At 37.3% G+C, this 24,033-nt stretch overlaps 1 protein-coding gene across 1 annotated transcript; it reads left to right on the top strand.

The window, feature by feature from the left end:
* Positions 1–9,238: 9,238 nt before the first annotated feature.
* LOC118907984 (olfactory receptor 1052-like) lies at positions 9,239–10,171 on the top strand. Its single transcript, XM_036877060.2, has one exon. It carries the CDS (start codon positions 9,365–9,367, stop codon positions 10,169–10,171), a length of 807 nt encoding a protein of 268 aa, XP_036732955.2. The 5' UTR covers positions 9,239–9,364.
* Positions 10,172–24,033: the final 13,862 nt, after the last annotated feature.

The following is a 24,033-nucleotide window of genomic DNA, read 5'->3' as shown; positions in this document are numbered from 1 at the left end:
GTGGTAGCTTCCATGATTTGCACCTCTCCATGTCAGGGATCCATGCCATTTCAGCTAAAAGGGCTGTGAGTGTAACCCCTGATACACTGCAGGAGGTAAGTTGGTACTTCAGGAGAGTGAACATAACAAAGAAAGGAGCAATGACACTTGAAGTCCGCTACTAAACCAGGGCCAGTCCGTCCAAGACTCCTGCAGATGTCCAAGGTATCAATGGAACACTTTAGACAATCATCTGGATCTTTCCTCAATCACAAGACTGCTGATATGGATCTATACACAACACAAAGTGTTGGCCAAGATACATGTACCTCCTTGGCTGCTTAACCAAAAATGTTTGAGTGAAATTGCCCAGAGCAAGCATCCAAACTAATTCACTTGTTCCTCCAAATTAGGTGGTGTTCTTGGTTATTTGGCATAACTTGCCTGCCAGTCCAGTAATAAGGCCACTACTGAAGTTGTAGTTAGATCTTTCACATTCTAGTACCTGTCAAATGCTGCCCTTTAACATCAAACCAAGTGTTATGAAGCCTGGAGAGAAGTCCGAGAAAAAGGGGGGTGGTTGAGAGACCAGCCGAGAGTGCAGGCAGTGTCCATGGGTGGCTGGCATTTGTTCACATGGGAAACAAATTTAGGAGCAAATTTCCAGTATATAAGGTGGCATGTGAGTTAACCCATCAGTAGCTAACTGTTGTCTCCATCATGGAAATAAATATTGAATAAACAAGACTAAAACTGTGACTTAGTGTGAAAATGAATAGCTTTGCTCAGAAGCTGCCAATGACCAGGGAAGCTGTTTTCACTTTGGGGGGTGGTGTGGGTGGGGAGTAAGGTGGTAGGCAGAACAATGGGCAGCCAAGGATGCCAGCTCAACATTTATGTTAGGAAGCATCAGCCCTTCCCATGACTTGACAAATATCAACAACCTCTGGTCAAACCTTATAATTGCAAATATATGATTTGGGCAGAAGCCTGATGTTGAGGGAATGTAACCTCCTTCAGGCCTCGTGGTTAAGGGAATGCCTTCTTTCCTGCTTACTCAGGGGGTGGGGCCCTATGGATGATGCAGAACTGTGGCCCGACCACTGCTTCACCACCTCGGCATTTCCCCAGGGTTCAGTTCCTTAACCGTGAATTGTAGCTGATTTCCATGAAACTTTGCAAGAGGACAGCCTGGAAGGAATCACTCTTGGGTAAGTTCATCCTTAGTTCTCTATCATTTCTAAGGAAAAGTCCATCTATCTTGGCTTTTCATATTAACAAATGTTACTTCACATTCCACTAGTGATATATTTTCCCAATAATTACGTCAGTCACTATTTGTTCTCCACTGGTCGTCTGGTTTTAAGACTGGCATCCATGTGTCGAGGTATAGGCAATTGTTGATTATTCTGCTTGTGGTGCATGCTTTTCCTTGATATTTCTGAAATTCAAGTAATCATTCATTTGTATCCAATATCTTCAGTTATTCAAATTGCACTAGTGTCTTAATTTATCCATTAATACATTTTATAATTGTCACAACTTTTACTTATTTCTACACATACATTTAAATCCATTGAGTAGAATAATATAACATGTTATATTCAGTTTTTCAACCAATAGTTTCTGTACAACTCAATATGGGAGGGATTCTGTCAGGCAGTGCTAGACAAACATAGGCATATTTTGACTGTGGGAATCTGATAGAAGGCTTATGTGAAGAGATACAACCTGGCCTACCTGTATCTATGAAAGAAAGTTTAAAGAATGTCTGTGATGTTGAGCAGTAATGGGCTAGCTGGTGGCGTTTACCAGGCATAGGTCTAGAGGATGAATGCAAGGCATATTCTAAGAACACCATACTAGGAACTTCCCTTAAAGTTTTCCATTTCCAGTCTCAACTTGGGGAGCATTCATTGTTTATGTGATTGAGCTTTGCAGTGTGAAAGTGAATTACAACAGCTTTGTCTTCCCTTTTAAAATTATGAGTAAGGGATGGAAATTCTAATGTCTATCCTAGGTTATTTAATGCTTTATTATTTATATTTTAAGTCATATGGAGACTTTCTGTCTCTTTATTTCTCTCTCCTTCTGACTCTGTCTCTCTTTTTCTTTCTTCCCTCCCTTCTTCCTTCCTTCCTTCCTTCCTTCCTTCCGTCCTTCCTTCCTTCCTTCTTTCCTCCCTCCCTCCCTCCCTCCCTCCCTCCCTCCCTTCCTTCCTTCCTTCCTTCCTTCCTTCCTTCCTTCCTTCCTTCCTTCCTACCTTCTTTCCTACCTTCCCCTCTCCCTTACTTCCTTTCTTGTTAAAAACTGGATAAACAGAAAGTCCCATTTTTTTAAATTCAATATTACAGATTGTGGAAATTTGGATAAAGGAAATTTTCAGTGTTTAATCATCAATAACAAGCTGATATATTAGCAATATATTTAACTTCAAATATTATACAACTAAGGTTGGAAATTATTGTGGATAGTGAATTTGTTTTGGAGTATTAGACAAATAATTTATCTTTTTTTTGAAAAAGGAATTTTTCGTTATCCTCAAGAACCACTTTCCACACAGAAAATACATTGCACTCCTAATTTTCTATTTTATTGTATTTAACAGGAAATATTTTGCTGTAATAAACAAATAATCAATTTTTTTCTTGTGTTTGATTGAACTCGCAAAACATAGTACCCTAATTATATAACCAATAAATTATAACACTTTTCTAAAAGTTCTTATATACAATATACAATCTTATTTACCTGAACTGTTTATATTTTAATTTAATCTATGAATGTTTTTTTCGTAAGCTTATAGGTCAATGAACTAAATCACTATAAGAATATAAATGCCTCTTATATTTTATTCCATTAATGCATAAATATGGTGAATTTCTCATTATCATAATGACTTTAATACTGTTCAAAATCATACTAAAATTCCCTTCAATTTTCAACAAAACACCCTGTTCTAAGTCAACTTCTGAATTACATCTTTGAAAAATAGCTTTCACAAATATGATCAGTCTGATGATATAATCAATCAAATGCTCTTAAACTTTGTATTTTATGAGTTTAAGTTGATCATTTATTTATTAGACCTAGCCTTTTTGGCATCAAAAATACTCATCTATTTACAATAGCCAAGATATGGAAGCAACCTAAATGTCCATCAGTGGATGAATGGATAAAGAAGATGTGGTGCATATACACAATGGAATACTACTCAGCCATAAGAAAAAAACAAATCCTACCATTCGCAACAACATGGATGGAGCTAGAGGGTATTATGCTCAGTGAAATAAGCCAGGTGGAGAAAGACAAGTACCAAATGATTTCACTCATATGTGGAGTATAAGAACAAAAGAAAACTGAAGGAACAAAACAGCAGCAGAAGCACAGAACCCAAGAATGGACTAATAGTTACCAAAGCGAAAGGGACTGGGGAGGACGGGTGGGAAGGGAGGGCGGGAAAAAAAGAAAGGGGGCATTACAATTAGCATGTATAGTGTGTGGGGGGCAACTAGGAGGGCTGTGCAACACAGAGAAGACAAGTATTGATTTTACAGCATCTTACTATGTTGATGGACAGTGACTGTGAATGGGGATGTGGGGGGGACTTGGTGAAGGGGGGAGCCTAGTAAACATAATGTCCTTCATGTAATTGTAGATTAATGATGCCAAAATAAAATTAAAAAAAAAATAGCTCAACTTGTCAAAAAAAAAATACTCAACTTAGAATCAATTAAACTATCTAAGGAACATCATGGATTCCATTTCAAAGACGGAAGTTATATATCAGCCATGACATTTTTGTCTAGTGTATAGGATTGCCTTCTTGTCATTGACACTGATCCTTCATTAGTTATGGTAATAGTGACTTCATAAATTATTGAAGAGTTTGTTTACAGCATGAGCCATTGATTTAACTTCACATTTTTTTCCTGCCTTTAATCTGAACTCTGTTCCATTACTAAGTTTATTTCACCCAGTGACTGCTTTGTTTGATTTTGAAATTCTTTTTTCTCTTATTACATGGTAATGTCTTCCATTTTGCTTCTAAAGACACAGTGTTTTTCTATTGAGATCTTCACAACAGTATAAAATTTTGTGATAATTCTGATTTTTGTACAATATTTGCATTGATCTATAACTTCATTAATTTATTTATCTGCATATATGAATACTTACTTTGTTTTTATGTTAAATACCAGACATGCTAATGAATTCACAACAGAACTTAGCAAAATTATCTGCTACCTTGTCTTAAACACACAAATAATGTATATATTATCTGTATGATTAAAGAGAGCTAAATATAAAATTATGTAAAAACCTAATAAACTATGTGAAATGTATACAAAATCTCCACATTGTACTATGTGTCTACTACTGTTTCAGTAAAATGGAAGCTACAAAAATTATAAGACATAATCCACATTCCTGTGATGTCTACTGAATTATGAGAGGGAAGAAAACCTTACATTTTTACATAAACCAAGGGACAGTATACAATTCAATTAATTTTCTGTTGTGTGTGTATGTGTGTAAAGCCTCTCATAAAAATTTGATGTGAATGATTACTAAAATGTTTGCATTATGATGTCATGCATTAATTTGCATCAGCTTCATAATGAACCAATGAGGTTGCTAGAGCATATATGAATATTCCCATTTTATAGGAAAGAAGACAATTTCAGCTGTTCCATCATTAGAACATTGGATCACTTGTCTGAGCAGCATGTTTGTGATTGGAACACAAGTCTTCAGTTCCTGCAATTGCATTTATTATCTGTCTTGTACTTTTACCGCAGGATGTTTGAGTTTTAGAGAACATACCCCATTTGAAAATTCTTTTATTTATAAAAGTGAGTACATTTGATCAGAATGAAAGTAGAGGCATCTCCTGAACAATGCTTGAGAGGACCTGCAGCTGGATGATTATTTCCAGTCTCAAGAGACCAGAAAGGATGCTAATGATCCAGCCTGTGGACATCTGAGAATCACATCGACACAATGAGCAACAGTTTGTGTCCCCAGAGGAAAGAAACCACACACTGAAGAATCTCTACCTTCAACAGTAAATCCTTCATGAATTATGAAAACCTGGTCTTCCTCACTAGATATTCTGCCTATTCTGGACTTTGCTTAGTTGTAAGTATGTTTAGGAAATGGGAAATAGACTTATTTTAAACTTTCAATAATTACTATCTTCCCACACTAAAAAGAATCTGCTTTCAGCTGTATGATTTCAGTATTGCTTCCGAATGGCCAGAGAACAATCTCTCAACCTGTGGCTTATATTTCTTTCAAAATTTTTTTTCTCATTTTATGGGAAAAGGGCAATATTTACATAATACCATAGTTGGTATTTGTGTGTGTTGAGTGTGTGTGCATATTTATGGTGTTTTATATTTGGTTTATGTAGTAACTCAAGGCTACTTGGACAGTTATGGAAAATTCTTTAAAATGGAACATCTGAGAATTGTAATGCATTTTTGATGTATCACAAGGAAAATCTGTTCTTTCTAATTTTGTCTAGTAATAGTTTTCAGAATATGCTAGGTCTAATTTTATTTTATGATTCCAATAATAATAATTTGAGAATTATTTTCTATTTTCCTTGAGTCAGTCACTACATACTTTCTGTAACAAAACCAGAGTACACACACAGCCACTTGCTGTCAGAGGTCAAGACTGTTTTGCTACATCTTTGCTACCTGAATAAATAGGCTTAAAATCACTGTCCATTGTTTTTTATTTATTAATTTATTTTGATTTGGTATCATTAATATACAATTACATGATCAACACTGTGGTTACTAGATTCCCCCATTATCAAGTCCCCACCACATACCCCATTACAGTCACTGTCCATGAGCATAGTAAGATGCTACAGAATCACTACTTGTCTTCTTTGTGCTATACTGCCTTCCCCAGGCCCCCCTGCTACATTAGGTGTGCTAATCATAATATTCCTTCTTCCCCTTCTCCCTCCCTTTCCACTCCACCACCCTCAGTCCCATTCCCTTTGGCAACTGTTAGTCCATTCTTGGGATCTATGAGTCTGCTACTATTCTGTTCCTTCAGTTTTTGCTTTTTTCTTATGTTCCACAGCTGAGTGAAATCATTTGGTACTTGTCTTTCTCTGCCTGGCTTATTTCACTGAGCATAATACCCTCTAGCTCCATCCATGTTGTTGCAAAAGGTAGAATTTGTTTTCTTCTTATGGCTAAATAATACTCCATTGCATATATGTACCACATCTTCTTTATCCATTCATCTGCTGATGGACACTTAGGTTGCTTCTGTATCTTGGCTATTGTAAATAGTGTTGCAATAAGCATGGGGGTGCATTTGTCTTTTTGAGCACTGCCTATTGTTTGTAAATTAGGTTATCTAAGCTACAGTTTTGGCTCTTTCTTTGCATTGTGGTTGTTGATTTTGTTTTTTTGAAATTTTTATTGTGATTAAGAGTTTCTTAAGTTTTATTATTTGCCTTTGATTTCTTGCTTCTTTTGTCTTATAAACCATTTTTAATCATAAGCATTTAATTTATATCATTATAAATAATAAGTGCATGTATATATTTGTGAAGTTATAGGATTATGAATTTACATATGTAATCTATAATAGTTCATAAAATGATCAGTATATATATTTGCAAATATGATTTTATAATAATGAATAATGAAATATATTATTTACATAAAATACTATAATAAATTTATACATATATCAACATAATTATATTCTGTCAGTAAAACGTTATGAAAGCATATAGTGAAGTATTTCAATTTGGATTAGCAACTACGGATCTATATTATGGAGAGTCTATTATTTTTGAAACATGAACCCTTCTGATAGGCATTTGGTTGGATTCCTTGTTTTACCATTATGAGAAATGCTTTTAATTTTTTCCCAATATCCTTCAAACCAACTGTGTCACTGATCACTGATGAGTATAAATCAGATGACTATGAAGGAGTTTCATATTTTTTTAAAACCCTAACAATTCAAGCTATTGATCTGAAAGCTGGAAAAAATGAATTCGAGCATGTCATTATGTTATAAAAATGTTACTTTTGGTATTTATTTTCCTAAGTAAATGCTTACACTGTTAGTTTTCTAGGCAGCCTCTTATTTTATCAGGAAGACAACACTGAATGGTCCCAGAAGCCCTGCATTTGGAGACGGAATGAATCTGTGTCCCAGTTGTAATTCTGACAGCACGAAAGGAAATGATACCATGACCCTTGGTGTTACTTTTCTCTATAGATTGTCCTCTGCTGCAAGTTCAATAGATAAAGAGGTTGCTAGAGGCTTGCTGTGATCTACTAGTGTCCCATTTGGTTTCCTCCCTCCCTCCCTGCTCTCCCACACACAGTTACTGTTCCTCTGCATCCTGGTGCTGAGACATGTCCACGGGTCTCATGTGTCAGTTCATCGTTACACCCACAGTGTGAGACCTTATGCTAGCTGAACTGGCAGAAACTCTATTTTTAAACTCTTTCTCTATGTGATAAATGGAAAAATCATACACACTCTGTCGTACCGGTTCCTTTTTATGGTTTGTTGTAGACAGGCAAAATATATAGTAAAGCAAAGGTAGAGCTATATTGGAACTGAAGCCATGCCAGGTCTGATATACTCAGTAATGTGATGTTCTCTTTCCAGTAAAAAAGCCTTGCAGAAGAAAAAGGTTACCATCAATAAACATACAGAAATGGCCTTTCATCGCCAAAGACTTTTTGCCTTAGTTTTTGTTTGGGTTGAACTTATTTCTAGGTTTTGAAATTACAATTCTATATTTTATAATCTAGTTGTATTAACACAAAATAAAAATTCTTGTTATTTTCAACAACTCATTTCTTTCCCTTGGAAACAGCTAGACTTGGATTCACATGTACTTCCCAAGGCCACTGATCTGAAATATAGACAGAATCTAACTTATAACCTCAGTTGATGAGGGATGAGGTTACACTCATAGAATGAACTTTTTGCTTTCATTTAGCAATACCTTGAAGGTTGCATCTCAAACTTACCCAAATGCTGACCTTAGTAGACCTCAAGTCCCAAGAGAGCACAACTCATATACCCTTCCTGTGATCTGTAATGCCTAACACAGAGCCTGGCATAGGAGGAATGATTGTTGTGCTAAGCCACCAATTTTGGTAGCTTGTTACAGTAGCAAAAGTAAACTAATCAGCCCATAACAGAGTGCCTACTGTCTCTTCCTATTTACTCTCCTCCTCTTTGTTTTATAGCACTTGTCGTAATAGTATATAGCCTCTCAATAGGTTTGCTTATTTCCCTAAAAAAATGTGTGGTCATTGAAAGCAAGATAAATTTTCTTGTTCACTGCTTTTTCTCTACCAAATATGAATTTGGCACAGATTTATAAGTAATGTATATATATTTATTATGTATGAAAGCATACATGAATTATTATAAATATTTAGTCATGAATATTGGTGAATTAATATTACAACATGTCAAAAAAGCAAGTGAAACCAAGGGGCAGCCTACATTTTTCAAAGCAGAACTGCTTGATAGGTGTAAGTGAAGTTACATAAAGATGTGAAAGGGAAGGGCTTTTAGGTGAAATTACACTGCTGTTTTTTGACTGGCCTTAATATTAAACAATAAAAAAAACAGCACTCTACCTCGTTTTTGTAATTCAAGTCTCTTGGAGGGCACAGTCATTGATTTCCAAGAGGGGAATCAGAGCAGAAGGTAGACAAAAAGTTCAGATGTTTGATTTGGAAAGGATAGGGGTTCATGTTATTAAAGTCAGCATCATGCGGTATCTGAGGGTGTAAAAGTAGGAACAGGTTGGCCATAGGATGAGGATACATTTTTATCACTGGGTGCTACAGTTCATAACCCATATAAACAGGGGGCTTGTTTATGCCAGAATGGTGAGAGGTTTGGTGTAAGGAATGTCTTGGTTGACTGTCAGTTTAACTAAGTAACACTTTTTTGATCTGAGAGAATTTTCTTATCCCAGTTATCATGATATACAAACTGAGAAGTGAGGGATAAAATAGTCTCCAGTTCCACAAATTCGAGTCACTATAGATGGATTGCCAAAACTCATATGACCCACTGCTAAAGTTCATTTCCTTTCTTCATCTAACTACAGGGTGAAATTAAATGCTCCATTCTATTACTGTACCAGATCATGGAAGGAATCCTATTTCGCTTTTTCATCTGAATGATATCATCCTGTTCTGCGATGAAAGATTGCTATAAGCCTGAATGCCTGGCAGGGTGGAACCATACAGTTGTGAAGGAATTCCTTCTGGTAGGTTTAACTGAAAATCCTAATGTGCAGATCCCTCTCTTTTTGCTCTTCACCCTTATTTATTCCATCACTCTGCTAGGCAATGGGGGGATGATTATTTTGATTTGGTTAAATTCTCAACTTCATACTCCAATGTACTTCTTCCTTAGCAACCTCGCTTTCTGTGATATCTGCTACTCAACTGTCTTTGCTCCTAAGATGCTGGTCAACTTTCTGTCAGAGCAAAAGATCAGCACATTTCCTGGCTGTGTTCTACAAAGTTTCTTTTTTGCAGTGTATGTAACCACAGAGTGCATCCTCCTGTCTATGATGGCTTATGACCGCTATGTGGCGATAGCTAATCCCTTGTTGTATACAGTCATAATGACCCAGAGGGTTTGTATTCATATGGTTCTGGTATCTTACATGGCTGGGCTCATTAACTCATTGACACACACAATAGGTTTGCTCAGACTAGACTTCTGTGGTCCTAACGTTGTGAATCATTATTTCTGTGATATTCCCCCTCTTCTGAGGCTCTCCTGCTCTGATGCACATAACAACGAGATGCTGCTTTTGATATTTTCTGCAGTCATTGCAGCATTCACTTTCATTGTCGTCATGGCCTCTTACATTCGCATCGCTGTTGCCATCCAGAGAATCCGCTCAGCCGCGGGGAGGCGCAAAGCTTTCTCCACTTGTGCCTCCCACCTGACTGCTGTGACCTTGTTCTACGGGTCTGTGACCTTTAGTTACATCCAGCCAAGTTCTAAGTATTCCCTGGAACAGGAGAAAGTCTCTGCTGTGTTCTATACATTGGTGATCCCCATGCTAAACCCACTGATTTATAGCCTGAGGAATAAGGATGTGAAAGATGCAGCAAAAAGATCACTAGGGTGGAAGACAACCCTTATTTGACTCAATCTTGTGTAAGGCTTTACTCACAACCATTAATCTGCTAGCATATAGATTTTCCTTATAATTGTATCACAGATACAATCATGAAACCCTAATCAAGATACTCCTATGATATTTGAGAACTGAGTGTTAAGTTTGCCATGAAGACTGGAAATCATTGAACTTCATCATCCATTCTTGTCTGATTTAATAGGTCATTCTCTCAAGAAATGATACAAATTTTTTTTCTAGAAATTTTTCCTGCTAGACCCTGAAATAACTCATTGTGGAATTAAAAGAATTTGATATAGACTCAAATCAAAAGTCTACTATAAAATATTCATTTATGAATTGCATTGTTATCTCAGAAAAATTGAAATGGTCCTTTGGCATGATTGTTTTGCCATCATTTTTTTGGTAAAAATGTCATAATTCAAGTAAAATATATATCTTCTGTTTTGTATTTAAATAAAGCATTTTAATAGCATCTTAGAGTCTTTAGGAAATATAACTCACATCAGTTATAGCTTTTTCATCCAACACATTTTTATTGGATACCTTTATTGTGACAGCTATTTTGAGAGATCCAAATCTAAAAAGGTGCAAACTGTGAATAAAAATTACTTATTAGATGAACAGTCAGTGGAAGTACATGGTAAATGGGGAGGAATTTTTTTGACTATTTAAAGATAAGAACATATATGGATATGGTTTAGCATGAACTCTTTAAGTAAAAGCAGTAGAAAATAAGTGTGGCAAGTATTTATACCATGTGTGAAGATCCTTTAATGTCAATATAACATGTTTTAGAACTCTTTTAATAGCAATAATGAAACCCTAAATGAATTGGAAATGGTGTGCTTTAGGAAATTTCCTAGGATGCCAGCATTGTCACATATTAGAAACTCAAAGAACAATTTGGAAAATATTATACTGAAGCTGTAATGAAAAAAAATTATTTTGAGGGAAACAAGAAGTGCTATAGGTGAGTAATAAAGTGAAGGAGACATAGGCAGGGATAGTCATGAAAATCACCAATGGGACTTGAAAAATGATTCAGTTTTTTCTATTGGGGAAAGAAGAAAGGGTTTACATGACTGAACGGTTTTCAGCCTGTGTGCCTACTAAGATAAATTGGTTAGGAGACATACATTAAATGCAAGAACCTGCATGTGGTGAGAATTTTTGAAGGAAGAGCTTTCTAGGAAGAGAGCAGAGCCAAGAGCAAAGCTGAAGAGCTGGGGGTGGGGTGGGGGTGGTTTCCTGGAGAGTTCCAGAGGCAACAAAATGATCAGAAGTGGAGCAAAAAGGGGAAGGACTGATAAAGCAGGCAACGTTGCCAAATAGGGAAAGGGATCCAGACGATGTGGGCATCTGCAGGGATTCTGAATCCAAGGGCAGAGACGGGCATAGGACAGGAGTCAGGCCAGAGAATGACACGGTCTGATTTATGATGAACAAGCTCACTCTGGCTGCTGTACTGAAGATAACTAGCCCACAGAACGGCAGAAGTGACGGACGAGCCCTGGCAGGAGGCTGCACGTCCACTCAGCTGGGCACTGATGGCACGCGAGGCCAGAACTCTCACAATGAAGCTTGTGAGAAGCACACATTCAAGATTCATTTTGATGCAGCACCAGCAGGAGGTGAGGGAGAGAGAAGGCAAAGATTACTTCAGTATTTGTTTCAACAGAGAAGCAAACAAAAGATGACAACACATGTCACTTGAAAGAGAAAATAAATATACCACTTCTAAGTTTCATAGATAGGTAGGATTATATAGCTAGATAATGGGTATATAGATGATAGGTATGTAGACAACATATAGATACAGATTAAATGTATTGAGTTTAATGTGATTTTAATATCTGTTAGATATTGAAACTCTGCAAGATACAAAACAAAATTATGTATAAATCTGTTAAGGTCAAAGATTTCAAACATGTAAATAACACAAGATAAAAATGCAAAATACTCCTATATGATATAGCACACAGGACAGACTCACTATTGTGAGAAAAATGAATGTATTACCTAACATTAGATCAAACATTTGGAGAGTGTGACTATGCATTGGATAGTACAATATTATTATTGTAAATGAATATTATTACAAATACATGTATTTATAAATGTGTTATACATTTGAATACTTATTTATACTTACAGTAAGAGTAGAGACTGTAAGAGAGATTAAAAGAGTAATAAAGTAAAGGTCTCAATTACAAATTGTGTTTGTAGCTAAGGGGTATATGAGTGATCCTTTAAATATTCTTGCAAATTTTTATCTTTCCTAAATCTCTTCTACAAGTTTGAAATTGTTCAAAATAAACAGTTACAGAAACATGCAGAAAGTGCATATATAGTGACACGAACACTTTTAATTCTGGATAGATGCAATTGCTTGTGATCCACACAACATTTATTTAAAAATAAGAAGAAAATTGAGGTAAGATGCAGACATTATCTCTTGAGCGAAGTTCGTTATCTCTTGAGCAGCTACTAAGGAAGAGATAACTAGAGTGGATTAGAATTCAGACAGGTGTAAACTTGGACATGTGAGCTGACTTTTGCTCACTGATTCAGGGGCCATGGGAAATGTAGGCTGGGCAGGCACGGGAGGGTCTGCAAGGGGTTCAGAGGAGTCAGCAGAGCTGGTGGCAGATGCTCTGCAGATTTCATCACACATGCTGGTATTTCTTCTCAGGCACTCACCATATTCTAGGCTTGAGCAGGCCTGGCATCCAAGTAAATAAATAAACAGAGGTTTTGGGGAAGGAATTATGTTCAGAGACACAGGGAAGTCAGAGTGAAAGGTGAGGAAGGAATTCAGTAAGTGAGAATTGCAGGAACTGACAACTTCCTTACAGGCAGTGGAGATCAAGAAAGGACCGGGAGAGGAAAGGGGAGCTCACTGAACTCCCGCTTGGCATAGGGCAAATCCTTTGCCAAATCCTAAAGCCAATGTCACCTGGCATCCAGTGTCCCCTTGAATCTGCATGGTGTATAAACCAAGGCCCCAACAGCCCTGAATTTGGGGGAGCTTCAGAGCACTGGATGGAGTGAGATTATGCTCTGAGATCTTCCTAAAGGCAAAGAAAGGATACTTTAAGGCAGGCTTACTAAAGAGCATGATCTTATAGCTGCAGTCCAGTCTGGGTCACTCAGGGGACAGGAGCTTGCAAGCCCAAATCAGAGCTCTCAGCAGCCCCTCCCTACTTATCAGGAGTAGAACAGAGACAGAATGAAGACTTGTGCTTAAGTCTAGAGAATAGAATGAAATAGCAGAGAGGCAACGAATCTTACCACTGGAAGAGCACAGACGCAAAACATAATGAGTTGAGCAGTATGAAGTCTTTATTAAGGCAAAAGGTACACACTCAAGGAAAGGAGAAGAGGCACCCTTAAGGGTTTAGGGTTTGGAGTTTTATAGGGCCTTCTGGGTATTGCTTATAAGCAATAAACAGGTTTCTCCCACTTTATTTCTCCCTTTGTCTGAATTTGGTTTCAAAGGTTTATTTGCCCCAGGTCGGAAACATATTTTACCCCTGGAGTTAGAAGTGACTAAACTGTTCCCAAAACTGATAAATCTTCAACAAAATTCAAGGTCAGAAGATCCCAACTAAAAGAAATGCAGACAAGCCCATACATAGGCATATTGTGGTCAAAGGAACAACAGTAAGAATTAGAGTTAGTGATTCAAAGAAATCATAAAATGTAGGTGAGACTCTTTCAGACTCTATAATAAGACATACTTAAAGAAGTTTTAAGCAGAAGGAAAATACAGAGCATTTTGAAGAAAGGTATCCACAGGGTAAATATGTGAAAAATGTTAAAGAATATTGACTGATGGAAGTTACATCAAAAATGATGATAAGGGGATTATAGCACATGGAAAAATAAGATAGAGGACTAAAATAATGAAGAATAGAAGGAATTAGTGAATTAAACTGTTGAAAACTTCTTTCAGTGTTGAACATAGCAAATAGTTCACTTTTAAAATATTCTAATACGGAAAATATATATTACAATTTCTCTAACAACCAATAAAATAATCAAATCATGTTGCTAAAAGACCAAATAAGACAAAATTTGAACACAACAAAGAAAAAATAAAATTCAGAAGGGAAAACATAAATCAAATAGTGGAATGTTTCATACAAAATCTGTTATGCCAATTATAGATTGGTAAACTCAATCAAGATTTATCAGCCTCAGCATTATTGTTGTTTGGGATTCATAATTTTTTGTTATGGAGGCTGTGCTATTCATTGTAGGTTAAACACTGAATGCCAGCAGTATCCCCCTCCCCAGTTGGGATAACCAAGAAAGTCTCTAGACATTGTCAAACATCCCCCGTAGGGAAAAATTTCCCTAGATTGAGAGCCCTAGAGTAGATTAATAAAACACATAACAATAAAATACAAGAATCAAATATATGTTGTTTAAGGAATACAGGGGCACAGACATCTTGAAAGTAAAAATATGGAAAAAGTTACAATATACCATGTAAACACAAACTTAGAGGAAGCTACAGTCAGTATTTTGAGAAATCAAAATTAGGGGACAAATTACCTTTATAAAATGGATTATTTCTTAATGAAAAAATAACAAGTAGGAAGAAAAAATTAATTCTAAATTTGTAGGATTGTAAAAAATTTTCACAAACATGATGGAACTGTAGCAGAAATGATCAGGAAAAAAGAGAGTTAATGCAAATTCTTTATACCATGAATGAAAAGTAGAATAGCATAGGAGATCTTCCAGCTATTAAAAAGTTCATAAGATGATATCTTAGGTGAAATGAATAGTTCCTTGAGAGATAAGATAGGCTAAAACAGATACAAATAATTAGGATCTCTACATGGTTTTAATTATGTTTAAGAGAGTAAATTTACAGTGATAAAATGTTATGTTTTTCAAGAAAGCTCCAGGTTGAGATGTTTCTCTGATACATAAGCAATAGGAAATATCATTCAAAGATTCTTTCAGAAAGTAAAGAAACAAAGAAAAACAACAACAACTAACTTAATGGGACCTCTGAAACATGGATATCAAATGCTGACAAGGAAAATTAATTATATGCCAGTCTATCTTATACAGATAAGCCAAAATTCTAGAGAAAATATTTGTAAATACAATGGGGGCTTGCTCTGGGGAAAATAAGATAGTTTAATATAATGACAACTGACCTAACAGGAAAAAATAAGCTTATAATTACCACAAGAAGTGCTTGAAAATATTTATGAAGTCCAGTCCAGGTCACCCAGGCAGCACTGCAAGCCATTATCAGAGCTCTCAGTAGCCCCTCCCTACTTGCTATAATGAAATAGCAAAATATAAAGTTCAACAAAATGTAAAATTTAAATAGAGTCAATATTACAGTTAATGTTAATGATGACATGTCCAGCATTACCATGCCCATGATTGATTTGAGGAGCAAAATGGGGTTGTGCATAATAGTCACTTCTATTTGAAATTATACAGAAGAGTTTAGCTAGCACAAAGTCTAGAAAAAGAATAAAAGGGAGTATGTGATGAACAACTAATATTATCTTTATTCCTAGATGACACAATTGTGCATGGAGAGGCTCCAAAGGGACCTATAAAAGAATGAAAAGTGAAAGACGGTAGCGTGAGAGGAGAGACAGAGGCTTCCTCCTAAAACTGGATACAATTAGAAAATTTAATTGGTGCAACTAATCCTGAGAGAACAACAATCACATCAGACTGCACACACCTGGAGAAAAGAGCAGACCTCACCAAAAGGTGCACCGATACCGCTCCAGTGTGACTCCCGACATTGCTTCAGGGACTGAGCAGCTGCAGAATAGAGCTTCTGGATACTAGAGGGCGCCATATACAAACATGAAACGCCAAAGGAACCCTGTCCAGAGTAAAATTATTAATGCAACTCCCAAGAAAGTTTTAAATGATATGGACCTCATGACTCTTCCTGAAAGGGAGTTCAAAATAAAAATCATCAACATTCTAATGGAGGTATGGAAAGACATCCAAGAACTCAGGAATGAATTCAGGTCGGAGATCCAATTGTTGAAGAGCATGATGGAGGGTATTAAAAGCAGGTTGGATATGGTGGAGGAGAGAATAAATGAAATGGAAACTAGAGAAGAGGAGTACAAAGAAGCTGAGGCACAGAGAGAAAAAAGGATCTCTAAAAATGAAATAATATTGAGAGAACTGTGTGACCAATCCAAGCGGAACAATATTCTCATTATAGGGAAACCAGAAGAAGAAGAGAGATAGAAAGGGATAGAAAGGGTCTTTGAGGAGGTAGTTGCTGAAAATGTCCCCAATCTGGGGAAGGACATAGTCTCTCAGGCCATGGAGAACCACAGATCCCCCTACACAAGGGACCCAAGGTACACAACACCAAGACACATAGTAATTAAAATGGGGAAGATCAAGGATAAGGACAGACTGTTAAAAGCAGCCAGAGACAGAAATAAGATCACATACAAAGGAAAGCCCATCAGGCTAACAGCAGACTTCTCAGCAGAAACCTTACAGGCCAGAAGGGAGTGGCATAATGTATTTAATGCCATGAAGCAGAAGGGCCTGGAACCAAGATTACTTTATCCGGCAACATTGTCATTTAAATTTGAAGGAGGGATTAAACAATTTCCAGATAAGCAAAAGCTGAGAGAATTTACCTCCCACAAACTATCTCTGCAGTCTATTTTGGAGGGACTGCTATAAATGGCAGTGTTCCTAGGGTTGGATAGCTGTCACCAGAGGTAATAAAACCACGGTAGGGAGGGTGGAGCAGCTGACTGCAAGGCAGATGCCAAATTAAATTGACTATACCCAAAGTCAATCAAGGGATAGACAAAAAGTACAGAATTTGATACCTAATATATAATGAAGGAAGAAGAAAACAGAGGAGAAATAGAAAAGAACCTTTAGATAGTGTTTGTAACAGCATACTAAGTGAGTTAAGTTAGACTCTTAGATAGTAAGGAAAGTAACCTGGAACCTTTGGTAACCATGAATCTAAAGCCTGAAATGGCAATAAGTACATACCTATCAATAATCACCCTAAATGCAAATGTACTGAATGCACCAAAAAGAGACACAGAGTCACTGAATGGATAAAAAAACAAGACCCATCTGTATGCTGCTTACAAGAGACTCACCTCAAGCCCAAAGATATACACAGACTAAAAGTTAAGGGATGGAAAAAGATATTTCATGCAAATAGGGAGAAAAAAGCAGGTGTTGCAGTACTAGTATCAGACAAAATAGGCTTCAAAACAAAGAAAGTAGCAAGAGATAAAGAAGGACATTACATAATGATAAAGGGCTCAGTCCAACAAGAGGATTCAACCATTATAAATATATATGCAATCAACACAGGTTGCACAAGCATATGTGAAAAAAATCATAACGGAACTAAAGGGGGAAATAGAATGCAATGCATTCATTTTAGGAGACTTCAACACACCACTCAATCCAAAGGATAGATCCACCAGACAGAAAATAAGTAAGGACACAGAGGCACTGAACAACACAGTAGAACAGATGGATCTAATAGACATCTATAGAACTCTACACCCAAAAGCAACAGGATACACATTCTTCTCAAGTGCACATGGAACATTATCTAAAATAGACCACATACTAGGCCAGAAAAAGAGCCTCAGTAAATTCCAAAAGATTGAAATTCTGTCAACCAACTTTTCAGACCACAAAGGTATAAAACTAGAAATAAATTGGACACAGAAAGCAAAAAGTCTCACAAACACATGGAGGCTTAAAAAAACGCTTCTAAATAGACAATGGATCAATGACCAAAATAAATGGAGATCAAGGAATATATGGAAATAAATGACAACAACAACACAAAGGCCCAGTTTCTGTGGGATGCAGCAAAAGCAGTCTTAAGAGGTAAGTATATAGCCATCCAGGCATATTTAAAGAAGGAAGAACAAACCCAAATGAATAGTCTAACGTCACAATTGTCAAAATTGGAAAAAGAAGAACAAATGATGCCTAAAGTCAGCAGATGGAGGGACATAATAAAGATCAGAGAAGAAATAAACAAAATTGAGAAGAATATAACAATAGAAAAAAATCAATGAAACCAAGAGCTGGTTCTTCGAGAAAATAAACAAAATAGATAAACCTCTAGCCAGACTTACTAAGAGTAAAAGAGAATCAACACACATGAAGAGAATCAGAAACGAGAAAGGAAACATCACAATGGACCCAACAGAAATAAAAAGAATTATTAGAGACTACTATGAAAACCTATATGCTAACAAGCCAGAAAACCTAGAAGAAATGGACAACTTCCTAGAAAAATACAACCTTCCAAGACTGACCAAGGACGAAACACAAAATCTAAACAAACCAATTACCAGCAACGAAATTGAAGCAGTAATCAAAAAACTACCCAAGAAAAAAAATCCCGGGCCAGACGGATTTACCTCAAAATTTTATCAGACATGCAGAGAAGATAAAATATGCATTCTCCTCAAAGTTTTCCAAAAAATAAAAGAGGAGGGAATACTCCCAAACTCATTCTATGAAGCCAACATCACCCTAAAACCAAAACCAGGCAAAGACCCCATTAAAAAAGAAAATTACAGACCAATATCTCTGATAAACGTAGATGTAAAAATACTCAACAAAAGGGGGGCGGAGCCAAGATGGCGGTGTGAATAGGACAGGGGGAATCTTCTCCAAAAAACGTATATATTTTTGAAAATACAACAAACACAACTAATCCTAAGAGAGAGACCAGAAGACACAGGACAACAGCCAGACTACATCCACACCTGCGAGAACGCAGCGCCTGGTGAAAGGGGTAAGGTACAAGCACCAGCCTGGCGGGGCCAGAGCGCCCCTAACCCCAGATCCCGGCAGGAGGAGAGGAGTTGGAGCAGGAGGGAGAGGGAGCCCAGGAATGCTAATCACCCAGGTCCGGCCATCCGCACCAGAGCACAGACACAGTGCATGCGTGGGGTGCTGAAAACTAGGGAAACAGGGAAGCAAGATCTTGGAGTGGGTCCCAAAGCCAGCGCACCTGTGACAAAGAAAAGCGAGTGCTTTTTGAAAGTCTTAAAGGGACAGGGACGCCACAGCTGGATGGAAGCATCCTGGGACATAGTCCAGCTGCTGGAAATTCCAGGGAACTCTGGGCACACTAACCCCTTGGGCAACAGCTCTGAGACCCCTCACAGAGGTAAACAGCCAAACAGCCCCCGTCCATTACCCCTCTGGGGCCCCGCCCTAGCAGAGCAGCCGCCTGAGGCTGGCCATGCCCACAGCATGGGAGCTTCCTCCATACCGGCCGGGCAAGATACAGAGACCCAGTCTACACGCAATTGTCCAAAACAAGCCGCTAGGGGACGCAGTTGTCCCACTAAAGACACCTGGAGCAAGTGGAAAGCCTTAGCTCTCCCTCCTGACAGAAAGCCAATAGCTCAGCAATGCACCTATCAACATAAAAAGGCAAAAAAATTTGATCCAGACAAGACTAACCCAGACAGCTTCAACACCTGCTAAATCTTCCCCTGAGAAGGAATCTGGGGAGATAGATTTAACCAGTCTTCCTGAAAAAGAATTCAAAACAAAAGTCATAACCATGCTGATGGACTTGTAGAGAAATATGCAAGAACTAAGGAGGGAGAATACAGAAATAAAACAAGTTCTGGAAGGACTTCAAAACAGAATGGACGAGATGCAAGAGACCATTAATGGACTAGAAAACAGAGAACAGGAACGCAGAGAAGCTGATGCAGAGAGAGATAAAATGATCTCCAGGAATGAAAGAATTCTAAGAGAGCTGAGTGACCAATCAAAATGGAACAATATCCGCATTATAGGGGTTCCAGAAGAAGAAGAAGAGAGAAAAAGGGATAGAAAGTGTCTTTGAAGAAATAATTGCTGAAAACTTCCCCAAACAAGGGGAAGAAATGGCCTCTCAGAACACAGAGGTACACAGAACTCCCATGACATGGGATCGAAGGAGGGCAACATCAAGACACATAATAATTAAAATGGCAAAGATCAAAGACAAGGACAAAGTATTAAAGGCAGCTAGAGAGGAAAAAAAAGGGCACCTACAAAGGAAAACCCATCAGGCTATCATCAGACTTCTCAACAGAAACCCTACAGGCCAGAAGAGAATGGCATGATATACTTAATGCAATGAAACAGAAGGGCCTCGAACCAAGACTACTGTATCCAGCATGAATATCACTTAAATATGAAGGAGGGATTAAACAACTCCCAGACAAGCAAAAGTTGAGGGAATTGGCCACCGACAAACCACCTCTACAGGGCATCTTACCGGGACTGCTCTAGATGGGAGCACTCCTAAAAAGAGCACAGAACAAAACACACAACATATGAAGAAGGGAGGAGGAGGAATAAGAAGGGAGAGAAATAAAGAATCATCAGACTGTGTTTATAATAGCTCAATAAGCAATCTAAGTTAGACAGTAAGAGAGTAAAAAAGCTAACCCTGAACCTTTGGTAACCACAAACTTAAAGCCTGCAATGGTAATAAGTACATACCTTTCAATAATCACCCTAAAGGTAAACGGACTGAATGCACCAATCAAAAGACACAGAGTAATAGAAAGGATAAAAATGCAAGACTCATCCATATGCTGCTTACAAGAGATTCACCTCAAACGCAAAGACATTCACAGACTTAAAGTCAACGGATGGAAAAAGATATTTCATACAAACAACAGAGAGAAGAAAGCATGTGTTGCAATTCTGGTATCAGACAAAACAGACTTCAAAATAAAGAAAGTAACAAAAGACAAAGAAGGACATTACATAATGATAAAGGGCTCAGTCCAAAAAGAGGATATAACCATTATAAATATATATGCACCCAATACAGGAGCACCAACATACCTGAAACAAATACTAACAGAACTAAAGGAGGAAATAGAATGCAGCGCATTGATTCTGGAAGACTTCAACACACCACTCACTCCAAAGGACAGATGCACCAGACAGAAAATAAGTAAGGACACACAGGCACTGAACATCACACTAGAACAGATGGTCCTAATAGATATCTACAGAACTCTACATCCAAAAGCAACAGGATACACATTCTTCTCAAGTGCACATGGAACATTCTACAGAATACACCACATACTAAGCCACAAAAAGAGCCTCAGTAAATTCCAAAAGATTGAAATCCTACCAACCAACTTTTCAGACCACAAAGGCATAAAACTAGAAATAAACTGTACAAAGAAAGCAAAAAGTCTCACAAACACATGGAGGCTTAAAAATACATTCCTAAATAATCAATGGATCAATGACCAAATCAAAATGGAGATCCAGCAATATATGGAAACAAATGACAACAACAACACAAAGCCCCAACTACTGTGGGACACAGCAAAAGCAGTCTTAAGAGGAAAGTATATAGCAATCCAGGCATATTTAAAGAAGGAAGAACAATCCCAAATGAATGGTCTAATGTTACAACTATGAAAATTGGAAAAAGAACAAATGAGGCCTAAGGTCAGCAGACGGAGGGACATAATAAAGATCAGAGAAGGAATAAATAAAATTGAGAAGAGTAAAACAATAGCAAAAATCAATGAAACCAAGAGCTGGTTCTTCGAGAAAATAAACAAAATAGATAAGCCTCTAGCCAGACTTATTAAGAGGAAAAGAGAGTCAACACAAATCAACAGTATCAGAAACGAGAAAGGAAAAATCACGACAGACCCCACAGAAATACAAAGAATTATTAGAGAATACTATGAAAACCTATATGCTAACAAGCTGGGAAACCTAGGAGAAATGGACAACTTCCTAGACAAATACAACCTTCCAAGACTGACCCAGAAAGAAACAGAAAATCTAAACAGACCAATTACCAGCAACAAAATTGAGGCAGTAATCAAAAAACTACCAAAGAACAAAACCCCTGGGCAAGATGGATTTACCTCGGAATTTTATCAGACATACAGAGAAGACATAATACCCATTCTCCTTAAAGTTTTCCAAAAAATAGAAGAGGAGGGAATACTCCCAAACTCATTCTATGAAGCCACCATCACCCTAATTCCAAAACCAGGCAAAGACCCCACAAAAAAAGAAAACTACAGACCAATATCCCTGATGAAGGTAGATGCAAAAATACTCAATAAAATATTAGCAAATCGAATTCAAAAATACATCAAAAGGATTGTACACCATGACCAAGTGGGATTCATCCCTGGGATGCAAGGATGGTACAACATTCGAAAATCCATCAACATCATCCACCACATCAACAAATAGAAAGACAAAAACCACATGATCATCTCCATAGATGCTGAAAAAGCATTCGATAAAATGCAACAACAATTCATGATAAAAACTCTCAACAAAATGGGTATAGAGGGCAAGTACCTCAACATAATAAAGGCCATATATGATAAACCCACAGCCAACATCATACTGAACAGCGAGAACCTGAAAGCTTTTCCTCTGCGATCAGGAACAAGACAGGGATGCCCACTATCCCCACTGTTATTCAACATAGTACTGGAGGTCCTAGCCATGGCAGTTAGACAAAACAAAGAAATACAAGGAATCCAGATTGGTAAAGAAGAAGTTAAACTGTCACTATTTGCAGATGACATGATATTGTACATAAAAAACCCTAAAGACTCCACTCCAAAACTACTAGAGCTAATATCAGAATTCAGCAAAGCTGCAGGATACAAAATTAACACACAGAAATCTGTGGCTTTCCTATACACTAACAATAATCTAATAGAAAGAGAAATCAGGAAGACAATTCTATTCACAATAGCATCAAAAAAAATAAAATACCTAGGAATAAACCTAACCAAGGATGTGAAAGACCTATACCCTGAAAACTATAAGACACTCTTAAGAGAAATTAAAGAGGTCACCAACAAATGGAAACTCATCCCATACTCTTGGCTAGGAAGAATTAATATCATCAAAATGGCCATCCTGCCCAAAGCAATATACAGATTTGATGTAATCCCTATCAAATTACCAACAGCTTTCTTCAATGAACTGGAACAAACAGTTCAAAAATTCTTTTGGAAACACCAAAGACCCCGAATAGCTAAAGCAATCCTGAGAAGGAAGAATAAATTGGGGGTATCTCACTCCCCAAGTTCAAGCTCTACTACAAAGCCACGTTAATCAGGACAATTTGGTACTGGCACAAGAACAGAGCCACAGACCAATGGAACAGAATAGAGACTCGAAACATTAACCCAAACATACATGGTCAATTAACATTCGATAAAGGGCCATGGACATACAATGGGGAAATGACAGTCTCTTCAACAGATGGTGCTGGCAAAACTGGACAGCTACATGTAGGAGAATGAAACTGGATCACTGTCTAACCCCATACACAAAAGTAAATTAGAAATGGATTAAAAACTTGAATGTAAGTCATGAAACCATAAAACTCTTAGAAAAAAACATAGGCAAAAATCTCTTAGACATAAACATGACTGACCTATTCTGAAACATATCTCCCTGGGCAAGGGAAACAAACACAAAAATGAACAAATGGAACTATAACAAGCTGAAAAGCTTCTGTACAGCAAAGGACACCATCAATAGAACAAAAAGGTATCCTACAGTATGGGAGAATATATTCGAAAATGACAGATCTGATAATGGGTTGACATCCAAAATATATAAAGAGCTCACACGCATCAACAAACAAAAAACAAATAATCCAATTAAAGAATGGGCAGAGGAGCTGAATAGACTTTTCTCTAAAGAAGAAATTCAGATGGCCCACAGACACATGAAAATATGCTCCACATCGCTTGTCATCAGAGAAATGCAAATTAAAACCACAATGAGATATCATCTCACACCAGTAAGGATGGCTACCA

The sequence above is a fragment of the Manis pentadactyla genome, chromosome 9, assembly GCF_030020395.1.
Source record: "Manis pentadactyla isolate mManPen7 chromosome 9, mManPen7.hap1, whole genome shotgun sequence".
Taxonomy (NCBI): domain Eukaryota; kingdom Metazoa; phylum Chordata; class Mammalia; order Pholidota; family Manidae; genus Manis; species Manis pentadactyla.
Note: the sequence above shows the minus strand (reverse complement) of the source record. Positions and strands in the feature narration are given on the sequence as shown.

Bases quoted from the DNA above. Each gene is read 5' to 3' on its own strand.
- LOC118907984 (XM_036877060.2), top strand. From the start codon at position 9,365: ATGATTATTTTGATTTGGTTAAATTCTCAACTTCATACTCCAATGTAC.